The following is a 24,274-nucleotide window of genomic DNA, read 5'->3' as shown; positions in this document are numbered from 1 at the left end:
ATGTTTTTTTTATTATGCTCTTATTTTGGTTATGTAAATATATACTTAAAAGAAAAATGCGTTTTTATGTTTTGGTTAGATGTGACAATTGATGTGAAATATATAAGCACACAAATTAAACCCTTTTTTTTATCAATTGTAGTAAAGAATGTAAGTAGGGTTCGTTCTAGGCTGGGGATTAGGAGGGATTGCTAAATCACTTGAAAACTGACTCAAAAACGTAAAAACCAAGTTTAAAACACTAAACTAGACTCAAAGAATGCAAAACTAAACTCTAAAACACTAAAACAAACCAAAAGACTCAAAACAGCTCATAAACACTCAAAACTGCCTTAAAAACACAATCTGGGTAGTTTTGAACACCAAACACAAATTTGGACGAACATAGGTTATAACTTGACTCAAGACACTTAAAAACACAAACTAAATTGATTTCTAACTAATCTAACACTTCAAAATAAAGGGGGATTTGATTTTGACGAAATTGAAAACAAAACAAAACTTTGTAAACTAAAACAAATTTTAAAACGAATTTGATTAAAGTGAATGGATGGAAAGCTAGATAAGGGGTTCTTCTCCACACATGTCACACTTGCATACAAAACGATTTCCAATTGCTTTTCAATAAATTATGAATTCTCAACACCCCAAGTTAATTAGATACACTTAAATTAACTTTCAGATTTCCCTTATGTCAATGAATTGGATGGAAAAAGCGCATCGCAATCAAATTATTCCTCAAAAGCTCCCTACATGAAAGCGCATAATAGAGATACAATCAAAGATCATTACGTTCAATGAAAATCATAAGTATTGACGAGGCACTCATAACTATGAAAGCGCATGAAACTTATGCCAAGAATCTACTTAACGCGATTGTGATTAACAACCTTTACTACTTGTGAATATAAGTGCATAACGATTAGGTGAAACTCCTTTATATCCTAGCATCAGATTTATGCATGAAAATTAAGCGTGCGCTCTCAACCAACACACACAAATCAGTTTTAATTCATATAGATGAGCAAATTGAAGTCACAACTTATGAAACACAATTGAAAGTAATCAAATCATACAGCAAGCATAAACATGGTTTCGAATCCCCCTAGCCAAGGGGGGTTTAGTTCCTCATACGCACAAAGCAAAGATAAATAAATTTAGACATTGAAATCCAAAGAAAGAGAACACCTAGACACTCTAACTTGGACAGCAGGTGCATCCACGAACTTCTCCTTCCTCCTTGCTGCGGCACAAAGCTTGGAGACAGGTTTTTGGGGTTATGAATGGTGTAGAATGGATGGGGGATGGTATGGTAGTGGTTAGGATTGATGGGTGGTACGGCAAAGGGTGTTTAGGATCAGGAATTATGGAGAATGGTGATAGAAGGTTGCGGCAGAGAAGGGGGTTAGGTTTCTGGCGTGATTTATGTATATGGGAGGTGGTAATTCGGCCAAGGTTGAAATATGAGTATATATAGACACCTAAAACCCTAGGGTAATCAGATGTGGACTTGGAGAACCCAAATCCATCAGGAAAATGGCTTAAACAATCAGGATTCTAAAGGGAAAAATTCCAATAGGTGCGGCAGGTATGGGGGGAAAAGGATAGAACTTCTAGAAGCCCAAAACCAAGGGGAAATAGGACATAACCCATGGCAAGGATAAGGAAGTGTTCTAGAACCTTTCTTTGTGTCCAAAAACACTTAGGAAACCACCAGTGTTGCTGAAACTTAAGGCCATTTAGGTTTAGGAAAGATCAACCCAAAATAGGAAACTTTAGGCTTAACTTTCCTACTTCAAGTAGAAAACCTTGTTTAAGTAGGAATCTTCATTCTTCTAGGAATCCATGTTCAACTAGGAATCCTTTGTTGATTAGGAATCCTTCTACAATTAGGATTCCTTCTTGGACTAGGAATCCTCAAATCTTCAAGTCTTCAAATTCTTCAAATTCGTCCAAACCTTTTGTTCCAAGCATGTGCTAGTCAACCCAAGCTCACTTTTGCTCCAAAAAGCTCCAAATTGCATCTTTTTGTATAATATGCCCTTAAAACCTGAAAACACACAAAAATGGCTTAAAAGACTACTTTAACTAAGAAAACACCATGGAAATGCATAAGAACTAGCTAACTAAGGCGCATAAATATGCTCCTATCAAATTCCCCCACACTTAGCTTTTGCTAGTCCTCGAGCAAAACAAAGAAACAAAAGAAAACAAAACGGAACAAAACAAACAAACAAAACCTAAACCTTCCAACGTTTGCCTCAGGAATTTCCAATGCACATGACATATTAAAAATCACCATTCCCACAGATTTTAGTCATCTTCACACTTAAGCACATACTTAACCATAGTCACCACTTACTAGTTCACATTTAACCAATTAAAACGATGTTTTGAATGTAGTAACATGCCTTAGAGAATTTGCTCAATTCCTTACAAGATATGCACTCAATTTTCACTCAGATTTTCTAACTACACACCCTATACTAGTTATATGTGAGAAAATTGATGTAGACATAAAAACGAACGCTCACATACATGTATAACATAGAAAGCAGTTTCTGGAGTTAGTAAGCATTTAGATATAATCTCATGAATGAAATGCTACTACTTAAATGCGAGAACCAGTGACACCATATGCTCATACCAACTTCAAACTCCACAAATTGAAACACATAACACTCAAGATAGAAGTCAAAGGTTGTAACGGGGCTAAGGGTAATGGCTTAGCAAAGAAAGGACAGAGATAACAAACGTTCTTAAAGCAATAGCAAGCAAAGTAATGAAATTGAAACTTAGAGTTCACTTTAGAATGCAGAAATCAACTTTTAAACATAAAGGGAAGATTCATGCACACTTAGGGTCAAATTCAATGTTTTGGACCCTTTCTTCAACAATCAACACTTCAGAGCTCTTTTTCACATCTTTTCCAACTCTTTTTCAAACTTTGCACAACTTTTTTTTTTTTCTTCACGAATTTTTTCTTCTTTCTTTTTTTTCTCTTTTCTACCCATGCCACATTAAAGACTTTGGCACACACATACATCCCTTCCCCCACACTTGTTTTCTGCAATACATTGATCAAAAGGAATTCATCTTGAGTCATGCTTAACTATGCTTCAAGAACAAGGGTATGGATGGTCCTAATCTAGGCTAGGTGAGGATATTGTGGGCTAACAAAGGACATAGGCTACAAAAGGCTCAACGGGGTTAAACCCTACAAAACAAATGAACATGGGGGACACGGCAATGTGGCTTAAGTGGTGGTCACTACACAACTTCATCTTGAATATGTGTTATGCAAATCAATAGCATGCTTTGAATGAAATGGGCATGAGTTCTAGTGTTTGGAACTAAATGATGAAACGCCTTCTAAGTAGCAACCAAGCAAAAAATAATGAGATCATGCAACGACTTAAGAAAACAACAATGCATAGATTATTAACTCTCCAAATAAACGTTTAGGCTCAAGTCTCACAAGGTTGTAGCGTTAGTTTGAGTTCCTTCCTTCAAGCATGTTACAAAAACTAATTTTTCCTTTATGATTGCATGTGAATTCATAAGTTATAACCACAACCAAGCATAAACCAAAGAGTAAATCAAACTTTCATCCATGTTTATAACTCTCTTTAACAGTCATGCAATTAAAAACCGAATCCTCATCATTGTGTTGGAAGGTACCCTAAGACACAAACAAATACACAAAAACAAATCAAAACAACTCTTTTTGGTTTTTTTTTTTCAAACAATTTTTCAATTTTTCTTGGATTTTCGGATTTTTTTGTAAAACACACTAAAATGCATCAAAACAGCTTAAAAACCACTTAAAAACAGCAAGGAACAACATTGGAAGTTATGGGTGATAAAACCCTACGAATTTGCATCAAAAGCACTTATTTACCCCCCCACACTTAAATCAAACATTGTCCTCAATGTTTCAAGCATAAACTAACACAAATAACAAACCAACAAACAAATAGCAACTAACACACTAAACATGGCAGAAATGAAACAACAACAAAGAGAAGGGTTTTAGGAACGCAAATATGGAATTGTAGTGATTCCTAGGTCTTCCTTTGTTGAATGCATGGGTTGCCTCCCAAGAAGCGCTTGCTTTAACGTCGTACAGCCGGACGATACTCCTTTAAGGCTTTATTGGACCCCACGGCATGCAGGGATGCTTCTTCTCCAACATGTCTTACGAACCATTTCATGCTTTAGATCTTTGAATGGAAGGGGATAATGATCCTTCCTGATTTTTGTGCTTTGCTTCCCTAAATCAACATGAACTCTCCCACCACGTTGAATGCACCTAGGTACCTGCACCAAACAAGGTAACAACCTATTATTCGAAATGGGAATTGAAAGTGGAGAAGATGGCTCACCCATGTGCTGCAATGAAGTGGCAACACATTGAACAGATGCCTAAGGAGTACTCTTGGCTAGATTTGGTGATTTTGAGGTTGGGGCGTGCTCCTTGTGCTTTAATCCAAGTCCCTCCTCGATTGTGATGCGATAAACATCCTTCTTGATTAATGTTGAACATTCCTGCCCTATATTTTCCATTACATCAATGGCACAACAAACACGAACATCATTAGTCTTCTCAACAGATTCAAAAATCTTAAAGTTAATCATATCACCACCAAATGCCTTGGTTACTGCTCCCTTGGCCACGTCAATCTTGGTTTGAGCCATTTTCATGAAAGGTTATCCCAGTAAGAGCGGTGATGGTGAAGAGTGGCCTGAATCTTCCATATTAAGCACATAGAAATCTGCAGGAAAAATCAAGTGGTCTACCTGCACCAAAACATCTTCCAATACTCCTTTCGGATATGTATTAGATCGATCGGCTAATTGAATAATCACACCATCATGTTTTAGTTCTCCTAGATTCATAGATGCATAAACAGAATATGGCATGACATTAATTGATGCACCTAAATCTAGCATAGCATGCTCAAATCTTGTATTGCCAATTACACAAGGAATTGTGAAACTACCCGGATCTTTGCATTTAGGTGGCAACTTTCTTTGCAACATTGCAGAGACATTTTCGCTTGCATTTACCACTTCTTTCTCCCGAATACGTTTCCTTGTTGTACAAAGCTTCTTAAAAAACTTGGCATACTTTGGGATTTGCTTAATAGCATAAAGGAGTGGGATATTGACATGCACATTTCTAAACGTCTCCAGAACATCTTTTTCCTCTTCTTCGTTCTTGGCTTGCAAAAATCTGCTAGGAAATGGTACATTTGGAGGAATAAAGTTAGAATTAATTGGAATTGGAACTTTCTTACCTATGGTGGACAGATTGGATGGATGAGATGATGTAGGAGGCTGCGGCAAGGGTGCTTCCTTCCTTGCCGTGGCCTTGACTTGATCCTCCTCTTCGAATTGCAACTTCTCGTCCTCTCTTTGGGCTGATTTAAATGGTTGTGGGTCAGTTCCAACTTCCTTTCCACTCTTTAGCATGATTGCCTTGGCAGATTCAAAGCCTCATTTCGGATTTACAATGGTTGAACTAGGAAGTTTTCCTTGTTCTCAGAATTGCCCCATGAACTCCACAATCTGCCCTACTTGCTTCTCCAACTCGTCCACCTTTTTGTCCCTAGTTTGCATACCCTGTGCCATAGAAGTTAGTAATTGAAAAATCTGATCATTATCAATAGAAGAACCTGATTTATTTTGGGCAGGTTATGCTTGGGGTTGAGTTGGTGCAAACGGCTTTTGATAGAAACCCGGGGGTTGTTGCCTAAATGCGCTTTGTTGTTGGCCTTGTTGGGGTTCTCTCCATTTGAAATTTGGATGATCTCTCCATCCTGGATTGTATGTGTTAGAGAAGGGATCACTTCTGGGTTGATTTTGATCTTGAAAACCAATGGCATTTTCACTTTCCCAACCTCCATTCTCAATCAGTTGAGGGCATTGCTCCGATGGGTGTCCTTACATAGAGCACACGCCACAAACCTTTGGTCCTTGCATCTTGTTTCCTTCAACAACCTGTGACACAAGAAGAGTAAGATTAGCCAATTGAGATTGTATTTCGGAAATTGCACTTACCTCATGCACTTGTTGTTGCCGTGGGGTGCTTTTTTGTCCAACACCTTCGTATTGTTGAGCATTCAACGCTCGATTAGCAATTAAAGTCTTTGCAATCGTGGGGGTCTTGTCCACCAAAGCTCCTCCCGCTGAGGTATCTAGCATTTGACGTTCAATTGGTAGAAGCCCCTCGTAGAAGTATTGTAGAAGAAGCTCCTCCTTCATTTGATGCTGTGGACAAGAAGCAACAAGAGATTTAAAACGTTCATAATAAGTAGGAAAAGATTCACCTTCATCTTGCTGAATTCCACTTATCCTTTTTCGTAGAAGAATGACTCGAGAAGTTGGGAAAAATTTCTCCAAGAAGGCCCGTTTCATGTTCTCCCAAGATGTGACGGTTCCGGGAGCTAATTCATACAACCAATCTTTCGCCTTTTCCAAGAGAGAAAAGGGAAAGGCCTTCATCTTCAATATGCTCCCATCGACGTTGATTAGAGTCATGCTTGAACACACCACCTCGAACTCTTTCAAATGCTTGTTGGGATCCTCCATGGACAATCCATGGTACTTTGGAATATGGTGCAGCAAGCTTGATTTTAACTCGAACTCCTCGGTCTTGCCTTGAGCAGTCGCGGGGTATTGGATGCATAGGGGTGCGGCATTGTCCAATCCCGAAGCCGAAAGCTCCTTGATTGTACGATTGTCTTGTGCCATGACTTCCTCTACTTCACCCCCTCTTGCTGTGGGTTCCTCTACTTCAAACTCAACTTCAACTTCTGAATTTGAACTTGATTCACTAGGTTCTGGATTCTTCCTTTTCCGTCTCAATTCTCGCTCGAAATCGTCGTCAAAGTCCAAGATGTGTTCACGATTCGGATGAGAACTCCGAGTCATAAACTAGTACCTAAAGCAAAAAACAAAAACAAGGTCAGAATCTGGAACGATTTAAACAAACTGAAATAAAACAATCCAAGGGATTAGCAAAGTTGCTAATCCCCGGCAACGGCGCAAAAAATTTGATGTGAAATATATAAGCACACAAATTAAACCCTTTTTTTATCAATTGTAGTAAAGAATGTAAGTAGGGATCGTTCTAGGCCGGGGATTAGGAGGGATTGCTAAATCACTTGAAAACTGACTCAAAAACGTAAAAACCAAGTTTAAAACACTAAACTAGACTCAAAGAATGCAAAACTAAACTCTAAAACACTAAAACAAACCAAAAGACTCAAAACAGCACAAATTTGGAGAAATTTTCCAGGTTCTGTTTTGAACACCAAACACAAATTTGGACGAAAATAGGTTATAATTTGACTCAAGACACTTAAAAACACAAACTAAATTGATTTCTAACTAATCTAACACTTCAAAATAAAGGGGGATTTGATTTTGACGAAATTGAAAACAAAACAAAACTTTGTAAACTAAAACAGATTTTAAAACGAATTTGATTAAAGTGAATGGATGGAAATCTAGCTAAGGGGTTCTTCTCCACACATGTCACACTTGCATACAAAACGATTTCCAATTGCTTTTCAATAAACTATGAATTCTCAACACCCCAAGTTAATTAGATACACTTAAATTAACTTTCAGATTTCCCTTATGTCAATGAATTGGATGGAAAAAGCGCATCGCAATCAAATTATTCCTCAAAAGCTCCCTACATGAAAGCGCATAATAGAGATACAATCAAAGATCATTACGTTCAATGAAAATCATAAGTATTGACGAGGCACTCGTAACTATGAAAGCGCATGAAACTTATGCCAAGAATCTACTTAACGCGATTGTGATTAACAACCTTTACTACTTGTGAATATAAGTGCATAACGATTAGGTGAAACTCCTTTATATCCTAGCATCAGATTTATGCATGAAAATTAAGCGTGCGCTCTCAACCAACACACACAAATCAGTTTTAATTCATATAGATGAGCAAATTGAAGTCACAACTTATGAAACACAATTGAAAGTAATCAAATCATACAGCAAGCATAAACATGGTTTCGAATCCCCCTAGCCAAGGGGGGTTTAGTTCCTCATACGCACAAAGAAAAGATAAATAAATTTAGACATTGAAATCCAAAGAAAGAGAACACCTAGACACTCCAACTTGGACAGCAGGTGCATCCACGAACTTCTCCTTCCTCCTTGCTGCGGCACAAAGCTCGGAGATAGGTTTTTGGGGTTATGAATGGTGTAGAATGGATGAGGGATGGTATGGTAGTGGTTAGGATTGATGGGTGGTACAGAAAGGGTGTTTAGGATCAGGAATTATGGAGAATGGTGATAGAAGGCTGCGGCAGAGAAGGGGGTTAGGTTTCTGGCGTGATTTATGTATATGGGAGGTGGTAATTCGGCTAAGGTTGAAATATGAGTTTGTATAGGCACCTAAAACCCTAGGGTAATCAGATGTGGACTTGGAGAACCCAAATCCATCAGGAAAATGGCTTAAACAATCAGGATTCTAAAGGGAAAAAGTCCAATAGGTGCGGCAGGTATGGGGGGAAAAGGATAGGACTTCTAGAAGCCCAAAACCAAGGGGAAATAGGACATGACCCACGGCAAGGATAAGGAAGTGTTCTAGAACCTTTCTTTGTGTCGAAAAACACTTAGGAAACCACCAATGTTGCTGAAACTTAAGGCCATCTAGGTTTAGGAAAGATCAACCCAAAATAGGAAACTTTAGGCTTAACTTTCCTACTTCAAGTAGGAAACCTTGTTTGAGTAGGAATCTTCATTCTTTTAGGAATCCATGTTCAACTAGGAATCCTTTGTTGATTAGGAATCCTTCTACAATTAGGATTCCTTCTTGGACTAGGAATCCTCAAATCTTCAAGTCTTCAAATTCTTCAAATCTTCAAAATCTTCCAAACCTTTTGTTCCAAGCATGTGCTAGTCAACCCTGGCTCACTTTTGCTCCAAAAAGCTCCAAATTGCATCTTTTTGTATAATATGCCCTTAAAACCTGAAAACACACAAAAATGGCTTAAAAGACTACTTTAACTAAGAAAACACCATGGAAATGCATAAGAACTAGCTAACTAAGGAGCATAAATATGCTCCTATCAACAATATGGTATGTATTATTATCTATCATTATAAACTATCAATCTATCACAATTTGACATGTTGGTAGAAGATCAAATTTGAGGAATGGTTTAGGGTTATTAGTAATAAGTCGGTTTAGGTTTAGGGTTATTAGTTTGGGCGTGCAACCTTTTTTTCACTCAAAAAAAGTATTATGTTTTTTATTTAATTATTTATTGGTTTAAAATATATTTTCCTTAACGGGTAACGGGTCGGGTTATATTACCCGTTAATATTATCGGGTTGATTTCAGGTCGGGTCATTTTTCCCGTTTATTTTAACGGGTGTTACACGACACGACCGTTAAGATATCGGGTATGACACGAAAACGACACAAACACGGGAAACACGACACGAATTCCAGGTCTAATACTCGGTGTCACCTAACCCCGTGACACTAGGGTAACGGTCCCCTACTAGCCCTCGCATTTCTCAACATTTCAAATGTATATTTATAACACAATTCATAAACATTTCAATATGGACTTCAAATCACCTTTTCACAAATATTTCCAATCTATGAATCAAATCACATTTAATAGAAATAGATCGATGACCAATTATAAAATCACATTTTAACAGAAAACACATTATAAAACCAAGCCATATCCACAAACGATACTAATATAAGAAAACATGGTAATAACCATATCACATATATTAAAGTCACTCACCAAGACAAGTCCGCAAAGCCTCACTGAGTCGCTAGTAATACTAATTTTAGTAATTTAAATGGTTCAATACCTATTGACCAAAAGTCAACTTCCGATCAACGACGGGATCCATATCCCTACGTAATTTGATCTGGAAGATCCGCACATTGGATTTTGGATCCATAATCTTCTAAAATCCACACTATGCCTCTAGAACAACATACTAAAATTTCATTACGATCCGACGATCGGATCGTCGATTCATATTTTGATCAAGTAATGTATCATAATGAAATTAGGTTCAAACGATCATATCACGTCATATGAATATCAAATGCAAATTCAGAATATCTAATTGAACGTAGAAAGGCATCGTCGACCCACTAGCCAAAGCGCTGCCGCCCCGACTAGTCGAAAAATTCAACAATTTCCAAAAATTACCAAATTTTACAAGAAAGTATATCTCAGTGAGGGGAGAAATTTTCATACATGTGGGCAAGTCCAATTTGGTTGGGAAGTGTCTCAATTTCATCCAAACCCTCTGGAAACCTTAGAAATGGGTGTTCCTCGATTCATCGCCAAAACGAACTCCGACGCCACATCCAATGCTTGGGCATTGCTCCAGGAGTTGAGGGGAGTTTATTGGTGGTGGTGATAGACGGTAATCATTGTCAGAATCACTGTAAAATGAGAAAACTCGCAGGAAAACCCTCGACACTTTGTGGTTTCGACCTTGAAAAATGGAAAATAAAAATGAAAATCTAACACTACATAGATGTAGGATTCATCAAGAGATTTCCATGGACACCAAGATCACCCAAAACAGAAGTCGGATGAAGGAGATATGGCTGGATAAAAAATGGGGGTTCGCATGTTAAAAATGACCCATTTCGGGTCTTTCCTCTTCCTTCCTTTCTCCCCCTTCCATTCTTCACTCCTCCCCTCCTTTTCTCTCCCACAACATCATCTTCTTCTCTCTCCCGCTGCCACCTGGCAGCATCCAGTCCCTTCTCTCTCTCATTTTTATTTTTTAAAATACCAAAATGTCTCTAATTTCTTTGTTATAGCTCCGTTCCACAAACGGTTTGCGCCTACGCGTTCGTGAGATTGAGCTCTATCCAAAGATATGAATTGTGACCTCGAAATGCCTATGAGTTTTAAATAAATAATTTCCAAACTTCACTTTTCGTAACTAGTTTAATAAAACAAATCGAAATTCAAATAAATTAAGATAAATTCTCGAAAAATAATATAAAATCTCAATAATACGAATATGTAGATTATAACAGTGAAATCCAGGAATGAGATTTCACATACTTGGTCGTGTACTTGAGGCATCGGTTGTGGATCCCGATGGCGACATCTGGTTTGTAGTGCGGGGCTACCGGTGAGTACATCGGGCGCTAATAGGTAACACCACCGAAGAAGTTGACGATGCTTACATCTATGGGATTGGAGGACCAACTAGGTTAACCAGATTGATTGGCCTATGGTCCATCTCTAGGTGAAGCCGTCGGACTAGGTGTAGAAGTCATCGCCCTCCGGGTTCTAATGAGGTGTGACATCTACAAAATTGGAAATCAATTAGTTTCGTACACAAAGATTTAACTTACCATACGCATGCTAATAATTTCAACTTAAATTTAAAACGAAATTTAAAAACCCTAATTCTAAACACAATTCAAGTTTAGCAAAAACAAAACTTAAAATTGATATACTATACACAAACTAATCAATTCAGATAGGATATAGACCCAGCAATTTTAACTTATAAGAAGAAACTAGCATAAAGGAGTAGTTGGAGGCAAAATCATAGCCTATGCGTGTATGCGTACGTTTGTATGTATGTGCTATGTATGTGTGGATGTGTGTGTATGTACTCTGTTTGTGTGTGTGTCCATATATATATATATGTTGATTTTGGGTGTGTGTATGTACTCTGTCTGTGTGTCTGTCCATGTATATGTTGATTTTGGGTGTGTGTGTGTGTGTGCGCGCGCGCTGTGTGTGTATGTACTAAGCAACATAATTTCAAACAGTTTCCACCATAATTACTTAATGGTTTCATAGGTAGTAATGAGAAAAGGGACCATATAAAGTGATTCTCGGTCTCTTTAAACATCCACATTACATATAGAAATGATATGACTATTGGATATAAATAGAGCTTGCTAATTGGAATAATTAACAATGCAATATATTTATAAAAGAGTGAGTAGCAGCAGATAACATTTTCTATCTATTTAGGAGTCAAGACTTTCGAGAGAGAACCATTAGTACGCTAATTAAGCTATCTATGTTCTTCAAATTAAAAAACCCTACAACCCTATTGTAGACATCGAAATTTCGGTAAATAAATGTTGATCGATAAATCAAAGTTTCAACGCTCATGTATTACATAAATTTTACACGTAGTGTGTGACTCGACGAAAAATTGAAATGAGTTGGAAAAGTCATCAAACAGGACACGTGTCAACACTTGGCAGAAACGACTTATTTCATCTGGGATATTATATTCAAAATTAGGCCTTGGAAAATTCTATAAATACAAGCCCATTTCATTCATTTTAGGGGAACGAGAGGAACCAAAATCATTAGGCAAAACTCTTGAAGCTCTGAAGCTCTGAAACTCCGAAGCTCTCAAGCATCCAGGTTCCCGAAGAATCAAGAAAGCGTTCTTCGTTCATCATTCATCCTAAGATCAAGCCCCAACGGCCCTTTGGATCAACAATCATCCACCAATTCAAGATCAAGCCCCGACGGCCCTTGAAGAAAGTGTTCTTCGTTCTTCGTTCATTGTTCTTCCAAGATCAAGCCCCGACGGCCCTTGGATCAACCATCCACCAATTCAAGATCAAGCCCCACGGCCCTTGAAGAAAGCACCATCGTTCATCATCCGTTCATCCAAGATCAAGCCCCAACGGCCCTTTGGATCAACAACGTCGACAAATCCACACATCCAACCGTTCTTCAAGATCAAGCCCAAAAGCCCTTGAAGATCCGCTCATCACCGTTATTCAAGATCAAGCCTTAACGGCCCTTGAAGAAACACTCATCCTCAAGATCAAGCCCCAACGGCTCCTTGAAGATCCGCTCAAATCCACCTTCAAAGATCAAGCCCACGGCCCTTTGAAGAAACGTCCAACTGTTCATCCAAGATCAAGCCTCGACGCCCATTGGATCAACGAAACATCCACAAATCAACACCTTACGGAGATCGAATCAGAGGATCAAAATAGAGAGAGATTGTAACCCAAAATCATCTAAATACAAATATTTGTTTGTGCGCGTTTGTTCTTGTCTCTTTCGTTTCAGGAATTTTCCTTGTTCACAAATTGGCACGCCCAGTGGGACGATCTCTGCCTCTCATCTCTTTCTCCGTTCAAGAAATTCAAGCACACTTCCAAAATTAATGGCATCAAGGAAGGCTCAAACTGTTCCCGCAACCGGTGCAAAGAACAAAAGCGTCCTCGTCGCAACTGGTGTCACTTTGGGCATCACGACTCGAAGCATGGCAAGAGCTACTTCTGCCGCCTCTTTCACCTCTGCATCAACTCTGCCAAGGGAACAAAAGCACCCAAGGCACGAGCCTTTGATCACCTTAGCCTCACTAAGGGCACCAAGGGGGGAAAGCCCAAGGAAACACTCCGAATCCATGCTCTCCGATGCCGATTCAAGCGACAGTTCAGCCATGCAAGTCATGACCATTGGAGCAACTTCAATCGATGAGCAGCTGGCTCAAATGAATGAAGCAATCGCAAGGCTAACCCGAACTGTGGAAGAAAAAGACTTGCAAATTGCAGCACTAGTCAACCGACTGGAGGCGCAGGACGGCGATAAACCCGACCCAGAAGATGATCCACTAAAGGGAGGAGCTGGCGGAGACGAAGAACCCCCGGTGAAGAAAATCGATGGGAAGCCGGAGCCAGACCAAGCAGCGGCACTCATGGGATCTCTTTCTATCCAGCAGCTGCAGGAGATGATCACCAACACCATCAAGGCACAGTACGAAGGGAGCTCACATACCTCCTTGTTCTACTCGAAGCCCTATTCCAAGAAGATTGATGCCCTAAAAATGCCGAGGGGATATCAACCACCAAAGTTCATGCAATTTGATGGAAAGGGAAACCCGAAACAGCACGTTGCCCACTTCGTTGAAACTTGCAACAACGCAGGAACCGAAGGGGATTACCTCGCCAAGCAGTTTGTGCGCTCGCTGAAAGGAAACGCCTTTGAGTGGTACACAGACCTAGAGCCTGAGTCCATCAACAGCTGGGAGCAGTTAGAGCGGGAATTCCTCAACCGCTTCTATAGTACCCGCCGCACTGTGAGCATGCTAGAACTAACGAGCACAAAGCAGTGGAAGGACGAGCCAGTCATTGACTACATCAACAGATGGCGCACTCTAAGCCTCGACTGTAAAGACAGGCTCTCGGAAACCTCTTCAATCGAGATGTGCATCCAAGGCATGCAATGGGGTTTGCAATACATCCTTCAAGGCATTAAACCACGGACCTTCGAGGAATTGGCCACTCGCGCTCATGACATGGAGTTGAGCATCGCTCATCATGGGAAGAAAGAACCGATCGCCGACTACAAGAACGACAAAGTTCTTGGGACAAAGGTGGAAAAGGCTGCATGGAAACCCACCAAGGAAGCGATGACGGTCAACACATCTCCCGTCAAAATATCCACACGAGGCAAGGCGATTCAAACCGAAGCTTTTCGTGATCAAGAGACGCGTAGACGCACTTTGAAGGAGCTTGAGGAGAAGACTTATCCATTCCCCGACTCTGATGTGGTTGCCATGCTAGATGACCTGTTGGACAAGAAGGTGATCAGTTTGCCTGAGTGCAGACGGCCGGAAGAGATGAATCGTACTGACAGTCCAAGATACTGTAAATTCCACCGCTTCATCAGTCATCCGACAGAAAAGTGTTTCGTGCTGAAAGATCTCATCATGAAGCTGGCTCAGAAAGGAATCATCGAGCTAGATCTTGACGAAGTGGCGAAGTCAAACTATACCACCTTCACTTCTGGCTCTTCCGACTCAAAGTTTTCACCTCAACCGCTGGGGGCATCCTCCAAGACAAGCAAAGTTGAAGGATGGACTCAAGTCACTCCTAAGAAATTGCACAAGAAGCATACGTCTCCTCCACAAGTCCGCCAATCGGAAAGGGGGCAAAACAGCTCTTGTCAACCTTCAAAGCAACGTGAACGTGTTGAAGATGATGAAACTTCGACACAAAGATCGTCCGTCCCCATCACGATGCGCGACTTCTTGCCCGAAGACTTCTTCAATCACGCGGTCAAAGCTCCTTGCTATGAAAATTGTGAGGAACGCCTCTCCCGGATTGCTTGACAAAATTCATAAATGCTCCTCGCCTGCACGAGCCTAAACTGCATGGCACAATTCTCCTTGCCCGCACGAGTCTAAACTGCATGGCACAAAGCTCCTTGTTCGCACGAGCCTAAACTGCACGAACCAATGCTCCTTGTTCGCACGAGCCTAAACTGCACGAACCAAAGCTCCTTGTCCGCACGAGCCTAAACTGTAGGACACAATGCTCCTTGTTCGCACGAGCCTAAAACTGCATGAACCAAAGCTCCTCGCCTACACGAGCCTAAATTGCATGGCACAATGCTCCTGGTCTGCACGAGCATAAAAGGCAACACCAACGCTCCTGGTCTGCACGAGCATAAAATGCGACAACCCAAAGCTCCTTGCCTGCACGAGCTGAAACTGCAACACGGCACCAAATGCTCCTTGTCTGCACGAGTTGAAACTGCAAACAGCACAAAAAAGAAAATACCAAAAAATAAAATAAAATATGTATGTATTTGAACTACGTTATGACTTGATCTCTTCTTTGGAGGGGTACGTAGGCAGCTCGAATGTTCAATTTTTCGAGTTCAGTCACATCAAAATATAAATAAATGTTTTATTAAAGAAAGTCAATCTTATTAAAAAAAAAAAAAAAAAAAAGGGGGTTTGATTAAAGTCTCATTAATGAAGGTCAATTTTATTACAAATTTACTTGCAATTTTCTTGGTACAAAATTAAATTACAATTTCTTTAAAAAAAAAATTATTAAAAAAAAAAATTAAAAAAAAATATATATATATATATATATATATACATATCTGAGCCCAGCTACAAAATTTGGCCCATCTCCATCTCTCCTCAGACCCAAACCGTGAGCCCGGCTACAAAATCTGACCCACTTGGCTCCTTTCCCCATGTCTTCAGCCTGATCACTAGAGCTCTCCTTTCGGACCGACGCTGACGACCTGAGAATCTCACCCTGGAGCACCGATGGAGTGCGCTGATGCTGGTCTGCAAGCCGTGGCTGCAGGTGTGCAAGGATCCCTGCCTCAACTCCGCCTTCGACCTTGAGCGGCGGATCGATTCCATACTCCGATCTGTCGTCCATTGGAGCGCGGGCTCGTTGGAACAGATCCGCACCAGGCACTGCTCCAACCAGTCCTTCCCACACACTCCCCACTGAGAAAGCGAGAGACAACAATGGCAGTCTCGATACCCATAGTCGCCATCGTTACCTCCCTCCATCTCATCGCCTTCATCTTCGCCGTCGGCACCGAACGACGCCGTAGCACGGCAAAGATAGTGCCCGATGAGTACGACGAGCGTACCTACTGCGTGTACGGCACGGATGCCTCCACGGTGTACGGACTAGCGGCGTTTGGGCTGCTTGCCGTCAGCCAGACGGTGCTTAACGTCGTCACCAGGTGTCTCTGCTGCGGCAAAGGTCTAGTCACTGGCTCCTCCACCACTTGGACCGTCTTCTTCTTCGTCTTCTCCTGGACAACCTTTTTGGGAGCGGAGGCGTGCTTGTTGGCTGGGTCGGCAAAGAATGCATACCACACCAAGTACCGGGGAATCTTCAAAGTAGATGACTTGTCCTGTGCTACTCTGCGCAAGGGCATGTTTGCCGCCGGCACTGTTCTTACGCTGTTGTCACTGGCAGGGTCAAGCCTTTACTACTGGGCGCATTCCAAAGCTGATACTGGAGAAACGGAGAGTGTTTTCTCAGATCAAGGGCGAGGTCGGATTGAAGATTTTATCCTGTCTTTGCCGTTCCCCGACCATCCATGCTCATCATCATCGTCCTCTCAAGCCTCCTCGCAAGGTCCCCAAGACACCCCATAAGGTTCTGGATGCTCCATCACTACAAGATGACTTTTACTTGAACCTTGTGGAATGGTCTTCCCAAAATGCTCTGGCAGTTTGACTCGGCACCAGTGTTTATCTTTGGAGTACATCAAACAAGCAAGGTGACAAAATTGTGTGACTTGAGGCCTAATGACGGTGTGTGCTCTATCCAACGGACACGGGAGGGGTCAGACTTGTCAATTGGCACAAGTCTTGGTCGAGTCCAGGTTCGGGATGGGATGCAGTGCAAGAGGGTTCGAACGATGGGTAGGCACCAAACAAGGACTGGAATTTTGGCGTGGAACTCGCGCATATTAGCTTCAGAAAGCCGAGACCGGAACATACTTCAACATGATCCTCGAGTCCCAGACAATTACATCAGCAAGCCTGTTGGCCACAAGTCTGAGGTATATGGGCTGAAATGGTCTAATGACGACAGGGATTTGCTGAGGATCTTCTCTCTGTCAGAGCTCCGTAAAGCTTTCAGAGAAAATGGTGGATCTGCTGTCGTCGTACCCTCATCCACTTCAAGGCCGAGACTTCCTGCATACGCCACGAACTCCACTCCTCCGTCTTCTTCCTCCACGGCTGCGTCAAACTCCAAGCTCTCCACTTCTCTTCCTCGGCTGCCCAGCAATGGAAGCAGCAACCCAGCTTCTTCTTCCTAGCTGATCATCCTTCCCCAACAGCACCGTGTCGAGAGTAGCAGCAGGCGGAGCGAGAGAGACGCCAACGGCAAGGATCTCGACCTCGAGAGAGACGGCTCTCGTGGCATCAGCGACGAAAAGAATGGCGAGACGTGCAGGAAGAAGCTCAGGCTCTCCAAGGATCAATCTCCGCTGTCTCTGCGACATCCAGCCCAACCCCTCTTCACCATTAGAGCTCCACATTCGAGATGCTGGAAGGTGGTGCCAACTCTGTCGCCGCGTCGTCTGAATCTCCACCAAACCCCACCTGCTGTATATGGTGCGCACACCCGGAGCAAGTTGGGCTGCGCTCTCGGCATCGACTCCTTCCACCGCAGCGCTTGGCCTCCATCTAATAATTTGCACCATCCAAGGAACCTGCACATCCTCACCAGTACCTGCACCAGTATCTTAAAACTCCTCGAGGTCCTGCCATGGCGTCTCTGTCCGTCACAGCTGCCCTGGTCACCTCCACCTCCACCGTCTCTTGCCTCGCAGCTGCCAACAACTTCAAAGACCGCTGTCAAACGACTAGCCGGTCGAGAAGCTCTTCCTCAAACTCGAGCTCCGCTCCCTGCAAATTCCTCTACCCACTACCCAAATTTATACAGAAAAAATATATTAAAAAAAAAAAAAAAAAAAAAAAAAAAAAAAAAGGATGGTGGAGCAAAGTGGTGATGGCACCACGTGAAAAAAGGAGAGGTGCGTCTGGCACCATGATTAAAGAAAAGAATTGTTTGATATTTGGTGCTCAGGCACCATGTGCAAAAAAATAAAACAGAGGAAAAGAAAGGAAAATAAAAAATAAAAAAATTAAAAAATAAAAAAAATAAAAAAATAAAAAAAAAAAACATTAAGAGAAATAAAAGTCCATTTTATTTATTTTTCTGGAAATTTTACATAAATTTGCATTATACATACCTAAAAAAAAAAAAAAAAAAAAAAAAAAAAAAAAAAAAAATCAAATCAAATCAAATTTACAAGAGGGGATATTCAAGGACGATCAGGTGGCGCCTCACAACTCGGCAGTGCTCCAGGAAGAGAAGGCGCCGGAGGTTGACTGTTTGAAGCCTCAGCAGTCGGTACAGCCCCAGAAGACGAAGGTAAATGCTGCTGGAACAAACCCACAAACCTCTGATGATCAAGTAAAATCTGACCATCAGATTCCTGCATCTGGTCAATCTTCCTCTTCATGTTTGTCGCATAGCTATGTGCGAGCTTATGCAACTGTTTATTCTCCTGCTTGAGCCCTCTAATCTCCTGTTTGAGACTCATCACTTCAGCCGCCAATGATTCAACTTGACGGGTTCGAGCAAATAGGCGTTGGGCCATATTAGACACAGAACCTGCACACTGCACACTGAGAGCCAGAGAATCCTTAACAGCCAACTCATCAGACCGTTTGGAAAGTAGTCTGTTATCTCTGGGAGTGACAAGGTTTCGGGCCACCACCGCAGCGGTCATATCATTCTTCACCACCGAATCCCCAACGGTAAGAGGACCAGTAGGGGATATGAAGGATGGGCGCCATATGTTGTCTGGAGAAGGCGGGACTGCCTCTTCACCAAGATTCAAGTCAAAACGACGGTCGGAGGGTCCAGACATTTTCAAAGTGTTGAAGGAAGAAGAGATCAGACAAATCAAGATCTTAGAAGTGCAAGAGGGGAGTTTTCACAAGCGAAAATTCAAGTGTGCTTTGAAACAAACTGCATGCCTCTATAAAAAATCAGCACTCGACGGGATTTCAGAGATCGAAGAGGCGAGCTCAGAATTCGAAGAGGCCATTCAAAAATCGAAGAGGCAAGCTCAGAAATCGGAGAAGCATCTTGCTTTTCCAGACGCGTCAACACCCGTCACACGCAAACTCAGCTTTGCGGAAATCACGGGCAATTTGTTAAAGCGCCAATCCCAGATATCGAAGAGGCGCCAGTCTTTTCAGCCTCGTCATCACCTGTCATATGCACACTCAACTTTGCGCAAATCACGGGCAATTTGTCGAAGATTTTCGGTGAAGGAGAAAGCACGTGAAATTTTACTGTTCAATCACGCGTTAGTTGTCGACACGAGTGAAAGAATAGTACATCTACAAGTATTAAAGAACTTCCTATAAACTGTCTACCTTCACCCTACATAGTAAGGCAGACATACATAACATTTCTTCATCTCCAAAAATGCTTTCCCAAAGAAACCTCTCGAGTCATTCAGTGTTCCTTATTCCTTGGGGTACCTCTGCAAGCCAATGACTCCAAAGCAAAAGTATCTCATATCACCAGGGTAGAAAGCAAGAGTATCTCATATCATGCGTTCTCTCTGTCCTTTCCTTTGTCCTTGTTCTTACCTACAAAGACAAGGATAAAGAAAACAATATGCCGGAACTTCCACTCAAACTCGGGTAAGGAACCGACTGCTTGGAACCCTTCCCTGATTGCCTACCTAGCACTGCTCTCGAGTACTCGTTTCGCACTGCTGCTGTACTTCCAAAGAAGCTGCCACATCTGCTTGGAGAACAGATAAGGCAAGTGAAAATGATACCTTGCAGCATGTGGAGACAAGGTGCAGAAGGAACAAGCAGAGAAGAATGCGGTTTGCACAGTCAACTCAGCAGAAGGAGTCCGAACTGAGGAACTCGAGAAGCTGCCATATCTGCCTGAAGAAACAAGCAGAGAAGAATGCAGCATGCACAGCCAACTCGGCAGAAAGAGTCTGAGATGAAGAACTCGTTTTGACCCTCAAATTCTTGGGTCGACTTACTAGGCGTTGTGGGCTGCACGTGCCGATTCACCACCCTTGAATCGAATCCTTAAAGATCAAGTCACCAACTGGAAGAAAAGCCCATCAATCTTGAAGATCATACCGTTGACCAAACTGCTCAGGTGTGAATTAGAAAGATTGAACAAAGAAACAGGTTGTCACCCTCACCTCGTGCCTGCTTGCCATGTGTTCGAGTCAACCTTCAAGAATCAAGCCTCAACGGCCCTTGAAGAAGTTTCCGGCCAAATTCAAGATCAAGCCTCGATGGCCCTTGAGGAAATCACAAGTCCGATTCAAGATCAAGCGTTCACCATATTTGAATCAAATCCAGTTCAAGAACAAGCTGTGGAAAATCAACAATTGGAGGAATCCAGAAAATCCTCCAACCCAGTTCAAGACCAAAGCTGTGGAAAGTCAACAAGCGCAACAAAATACGTGCCGATTCATCCACTACCAAAGCCAAATATCATCTACCACATGAAGCTCCTTGTGGCCCAATTTCAACCTTCAAGATCAAGCCTCGACGGCCCTTGAAGAAATTTCAAACAAAAGTTCAAAAACAAGCCTCAACGGCCCTTGAAGAAATCTCAAGCCCAATTCAATATCAAGCCTCAACGGCCCTTGAAGAAATCTCCAGCCCAATTCAAGATCAAGCCTCAACGGCCCTTGGATCGACATCTACAGTAAGGGACTTCAAAACGCATCTCCTACACGTGACAAGCACATGTATACGACGTGCCTTGAAGTGGGGGCATTTGTAGACATCGAAATTTCGGTAAATAAATGTTGATCGATAAATCAAAGTTTCAACGCTCATGTATTACATAAATTTTACACGTAGTGTGTGACTCGACGAAAAATTGAAATGAGTTGGAAAAGTCATCAAACAGGACACGTGTCAACACTTGGCAGAAACGACTTATTTCATCTGGGATATTATATTCAAAATTAGGCCTTGGAAAATTCTATAAATACAAGCCCATTTCATTCATTTTAGGGGAACGAGAGGAACCAAAATCATTAGGCAAAACTCTTGAAGCTCTGAAGCTCTGAAACTCCGAAGCTCTCAAGCATCCAGGTTCCCGAAGAATCAAGAAAGCGTTCTTCGTTCATCATTCATCCTAAGATCAAGCCCCAACGGCCCTTTGGATCAACAATCATCCACCAATTCAAGATCAAGCCCCGACGGCCCTTGAAGAAAGTGTTCTTCGTTCTTCGTTCATTGTTCTTCCAAGATCAAGCCCCGACGGCCCTTGGATCAACCATCCACCAATTCAAGATCAAGCCCCACGGCCCTTGAAGAAAGCACCATCGTTCATCATCCGTTCATCCAAGATCAAGCCCCAACGGCCCTTTGGATCAACAACGTCGACAAATCCACACATCCAACCGTTCTTCAAGATCAAGCCCAAAAGCCCTTGAAGATCCGCTCATCACCGTTATTCAAGATCAAGCCTTAACGGCCCTTGAAGAAACACTCATCCTCAAGATCAAGCCCCAACGGCTCCTTGAAGATCCGCTCAAATCCACCTTCAAAGATCAAGCCCACGGCCCTTTGAAGAAACGTCCAACTGTTCATCCAAGATCAAGCCTCGACGCCCATTGGATCAACGAAACATCCACAAATCAACACCTTACGGAGATCGAATCAGAGGATCAAAATAGAGAGAGATTGTAACCCAAAATCATCTAAATACAAATATTTGTTTGTGCGCGTTTGTTCTTGTCTCTTTCGTTTCAGGAATTTTCCTTGTTCACACCTATTTCTATAACTATCTCTGTCAGATTGTATGACTAACTAATTAAGCTACATCACTATTTCTTTAACAGAGTCATACATTCTTCACATTGAAAAAAAAAGTTACTGCAGTTAATAAGAAAAATTCAATCAAGAGCGAAACAAGGCCCACTCGAAAACTGAGGAACACATCTAAAGATAAGTAGCATAAACCCCAATTTTGCAACCAAAATTTTTAACCAACATCCAATTCCAAAATCCAACACCAAAGTAGCAGAAACCCCACTCGAAAACTGAGGACTACAACTAAAGATAAGTAGCACATTGGTTGTTTAGTTACTAGTACATTCTTTGACTTATATTGACTGTAACAATACTCTACTTGTCTGAGAAATCCATAACCAATTTTCTAACTTTGGTTCCTTTCCAAGAAGGAAGGAGTTACAAATTTTACAGATTATGCATTTTACAGAATCCAACAATTATATCCAGCAACCAACATAAAAATTTTCAACAAATATCCAAATCAAACACCAAAGTAGTAGAAACCCCAAGTGAAAAACCAAGGAACAAAGCTAAATTGTTGTCTTCATGATTTCTTGTTTAAGAACAGCGGGCCAAGCAGCAGGTTGTTTGTTTAGTTACTAGTACATTTAATTTAATTGTAACAATACTCTACTTGGATAAAGAAATCAATGTCATTGCATTCGTTTGTAGGAAAGGGAACTGCAACTTAATTACCATAACGGAACGACTGAATAAAAATTATTATAGGGTGGGAAACCAATTGTCTAACTTAGGTTACTTTCCAAGAAGGAAAGAGTGTAAACATTTTCCAGGTTTTGCATTCCGCAAATTCCACCTACATCTAGCAACAAACATCAAGTTTTTCAACCAAAACTTCAACCAACATCCAATTCCAAAATCCAACAGCAAAGTAGCAAAAACTCCACTCAGAAAACTAAGGAATAAAGCTAAAGATAGTAGTAAGTTCATTTAGTTCCATTATTTCTCAACACACTGAATCACTTTGCATGGTAATAAGAAAAATTCAATCAAGAGCGAGACAAGGCCCTACTTCTAACCCTTTACTTGGAATTATAAAACCCCTAATTTAAGAACCCTAATCTAACCCCCAGTGAAGCACCCTAAATCTAACCCCCAATTTAAGAAAACCTAATCTAACCTCACTGCCCAAAATCGTTCCCCAAATTTAAGACCAAAATCTAACCCGAATTAAGAACCCTAAAAACTCTAATTTAAGAACCTAAATGTAACCCCCAATTTACGAACCCTAAATCTAACCAGACTGCCCTAATTCTAACCCCCCAATTTGAAAACAAAAAACAAAAAAAACCCTAATTAACATGGTAAATAAAGAGAATTGAAAATAAAAATTGAAGAGGAAATTACCTCTTGGAGACGAAGACGCGAGAGACAGATGGAGATATAGAGGAAGGAGAGAGAGGTATCACACGGGGAAAAAAGGTAGAAGAGGGAAGTGAAGGGAGGAAGGAGAGACACGGGTTAAAATATAGAATCTTGCACGACTGAGTCTTTGTCTTGCAAGGCTAAAAAATTGTCATGCAAGTTTTTTAAAATTTCCACGAAAAAAAGAGCCTTAATTGAATTTTTAGACACTTGCGCAAAATGAATACATACATTTCGTCACGCAAATATACTTTAAGCAACAAAATATATGTATTCGTCGCACAAGTGGCTGAAATTTCAATATTCCCTCGTAAAATTAAAACACTTGCGTGACCAAAAATTGTTATGCATCGTGCAATTATGTTTTAAAATGGTTTTAAATTTTTTTTTTAATTTTGTTTACAATTTATTGTAAAATACAATAAAACAAATTTATTTACAAAGTAATTCACATATAAAATAGGAATCATTCATACCATTTTTTCCATCACTCTATATAATGCATTAACCATTTCATGTGTTTTACAAAAAAAGTTACAAATAAATTGCCTTAATCTTCATCCGAACTATAATAACTTTCACTTTCGTCGCTATCATCATTTTCAATGTCCCATTCCTTATCATCGATAGGTACATCACCATCATCGTTTGTGCGCACTGGACCATCGTATCGTGGAATATTACCGAGGGTAATTGTGATCGACTG

At 41.1% G+C, this 24,274-nt stretch overlaps 1 protein-coding gene and 1 long non-coding RNA gene across 2 annotated transcripts; one reads left to right on the top strand and one right to left on the bottom strand.

Annotated features, from left to right (window-relative positions):
* Nucleotides 1–1,195: 1,195 nt before the first annotated feature.
* Nucleotides 1,196–23,625, bottom strand: LOC126631394 (uncharacterized). Its single transcript, XR_007626366.1, has 4 exons — nucleotides 23,551–23,625; nucleotides 11,106–11,353; nucleotides 8,444–9,013; nucleotides 1,196–1,481 (listed from the first exon to the last, which is right to left on the bottom strand). It is a non-coding gene; the product is annotated as an uncharacterized LOC126631394 (long non-coding RNA).
* Nucleotides 16,253–18,624, top strand: LOC126631386 (uncharacterized). Its single transcript, XM_050301533.1, has one exon. It carries the CDS (start codon nucleotides 16,315–16,317, stop codon nucleotides 16,957–16,959), a length of 645 nt encoding a protein of 214 aa, XP_050157490.1. The 5' UTR covers nucleotides 16,253–16,314; the 3' UTR covers nucleotides 16,960–18,624.
* Nucleotides 23,626–24,274: the final 649 nt, after the last annotated feature.

The sequence above is a fragment of the Malus sylvestris genome, chromosome 1, assembly GCF_916048215.2.
Source record: "Malus sylvestris chromosome 1, drMalSylv7.2, whole genome shotgun sequence".
In the NCBI taxonomy this organism is placed as follows: Eukaryota; Viridiplantae; Streptophyta; class Magnoliopsida; order Rosales; family Rosaceae; genus Malus; species Malus sylvestris.
The sequence above is the reverse complement of the archived record's forward strand: the minus strand, read 5'-3'. Positions and strand labels throughout refer to the sequence as shown.

Coding starts and splice junctions, on each gene's coding strand:
- LOC126631386 (XM_050301533.1), top strand. CDS start 16,315: ATGGCAGTCTCGATACCCATAGTCGCCATCGTTACCTCCCTCCATCTC.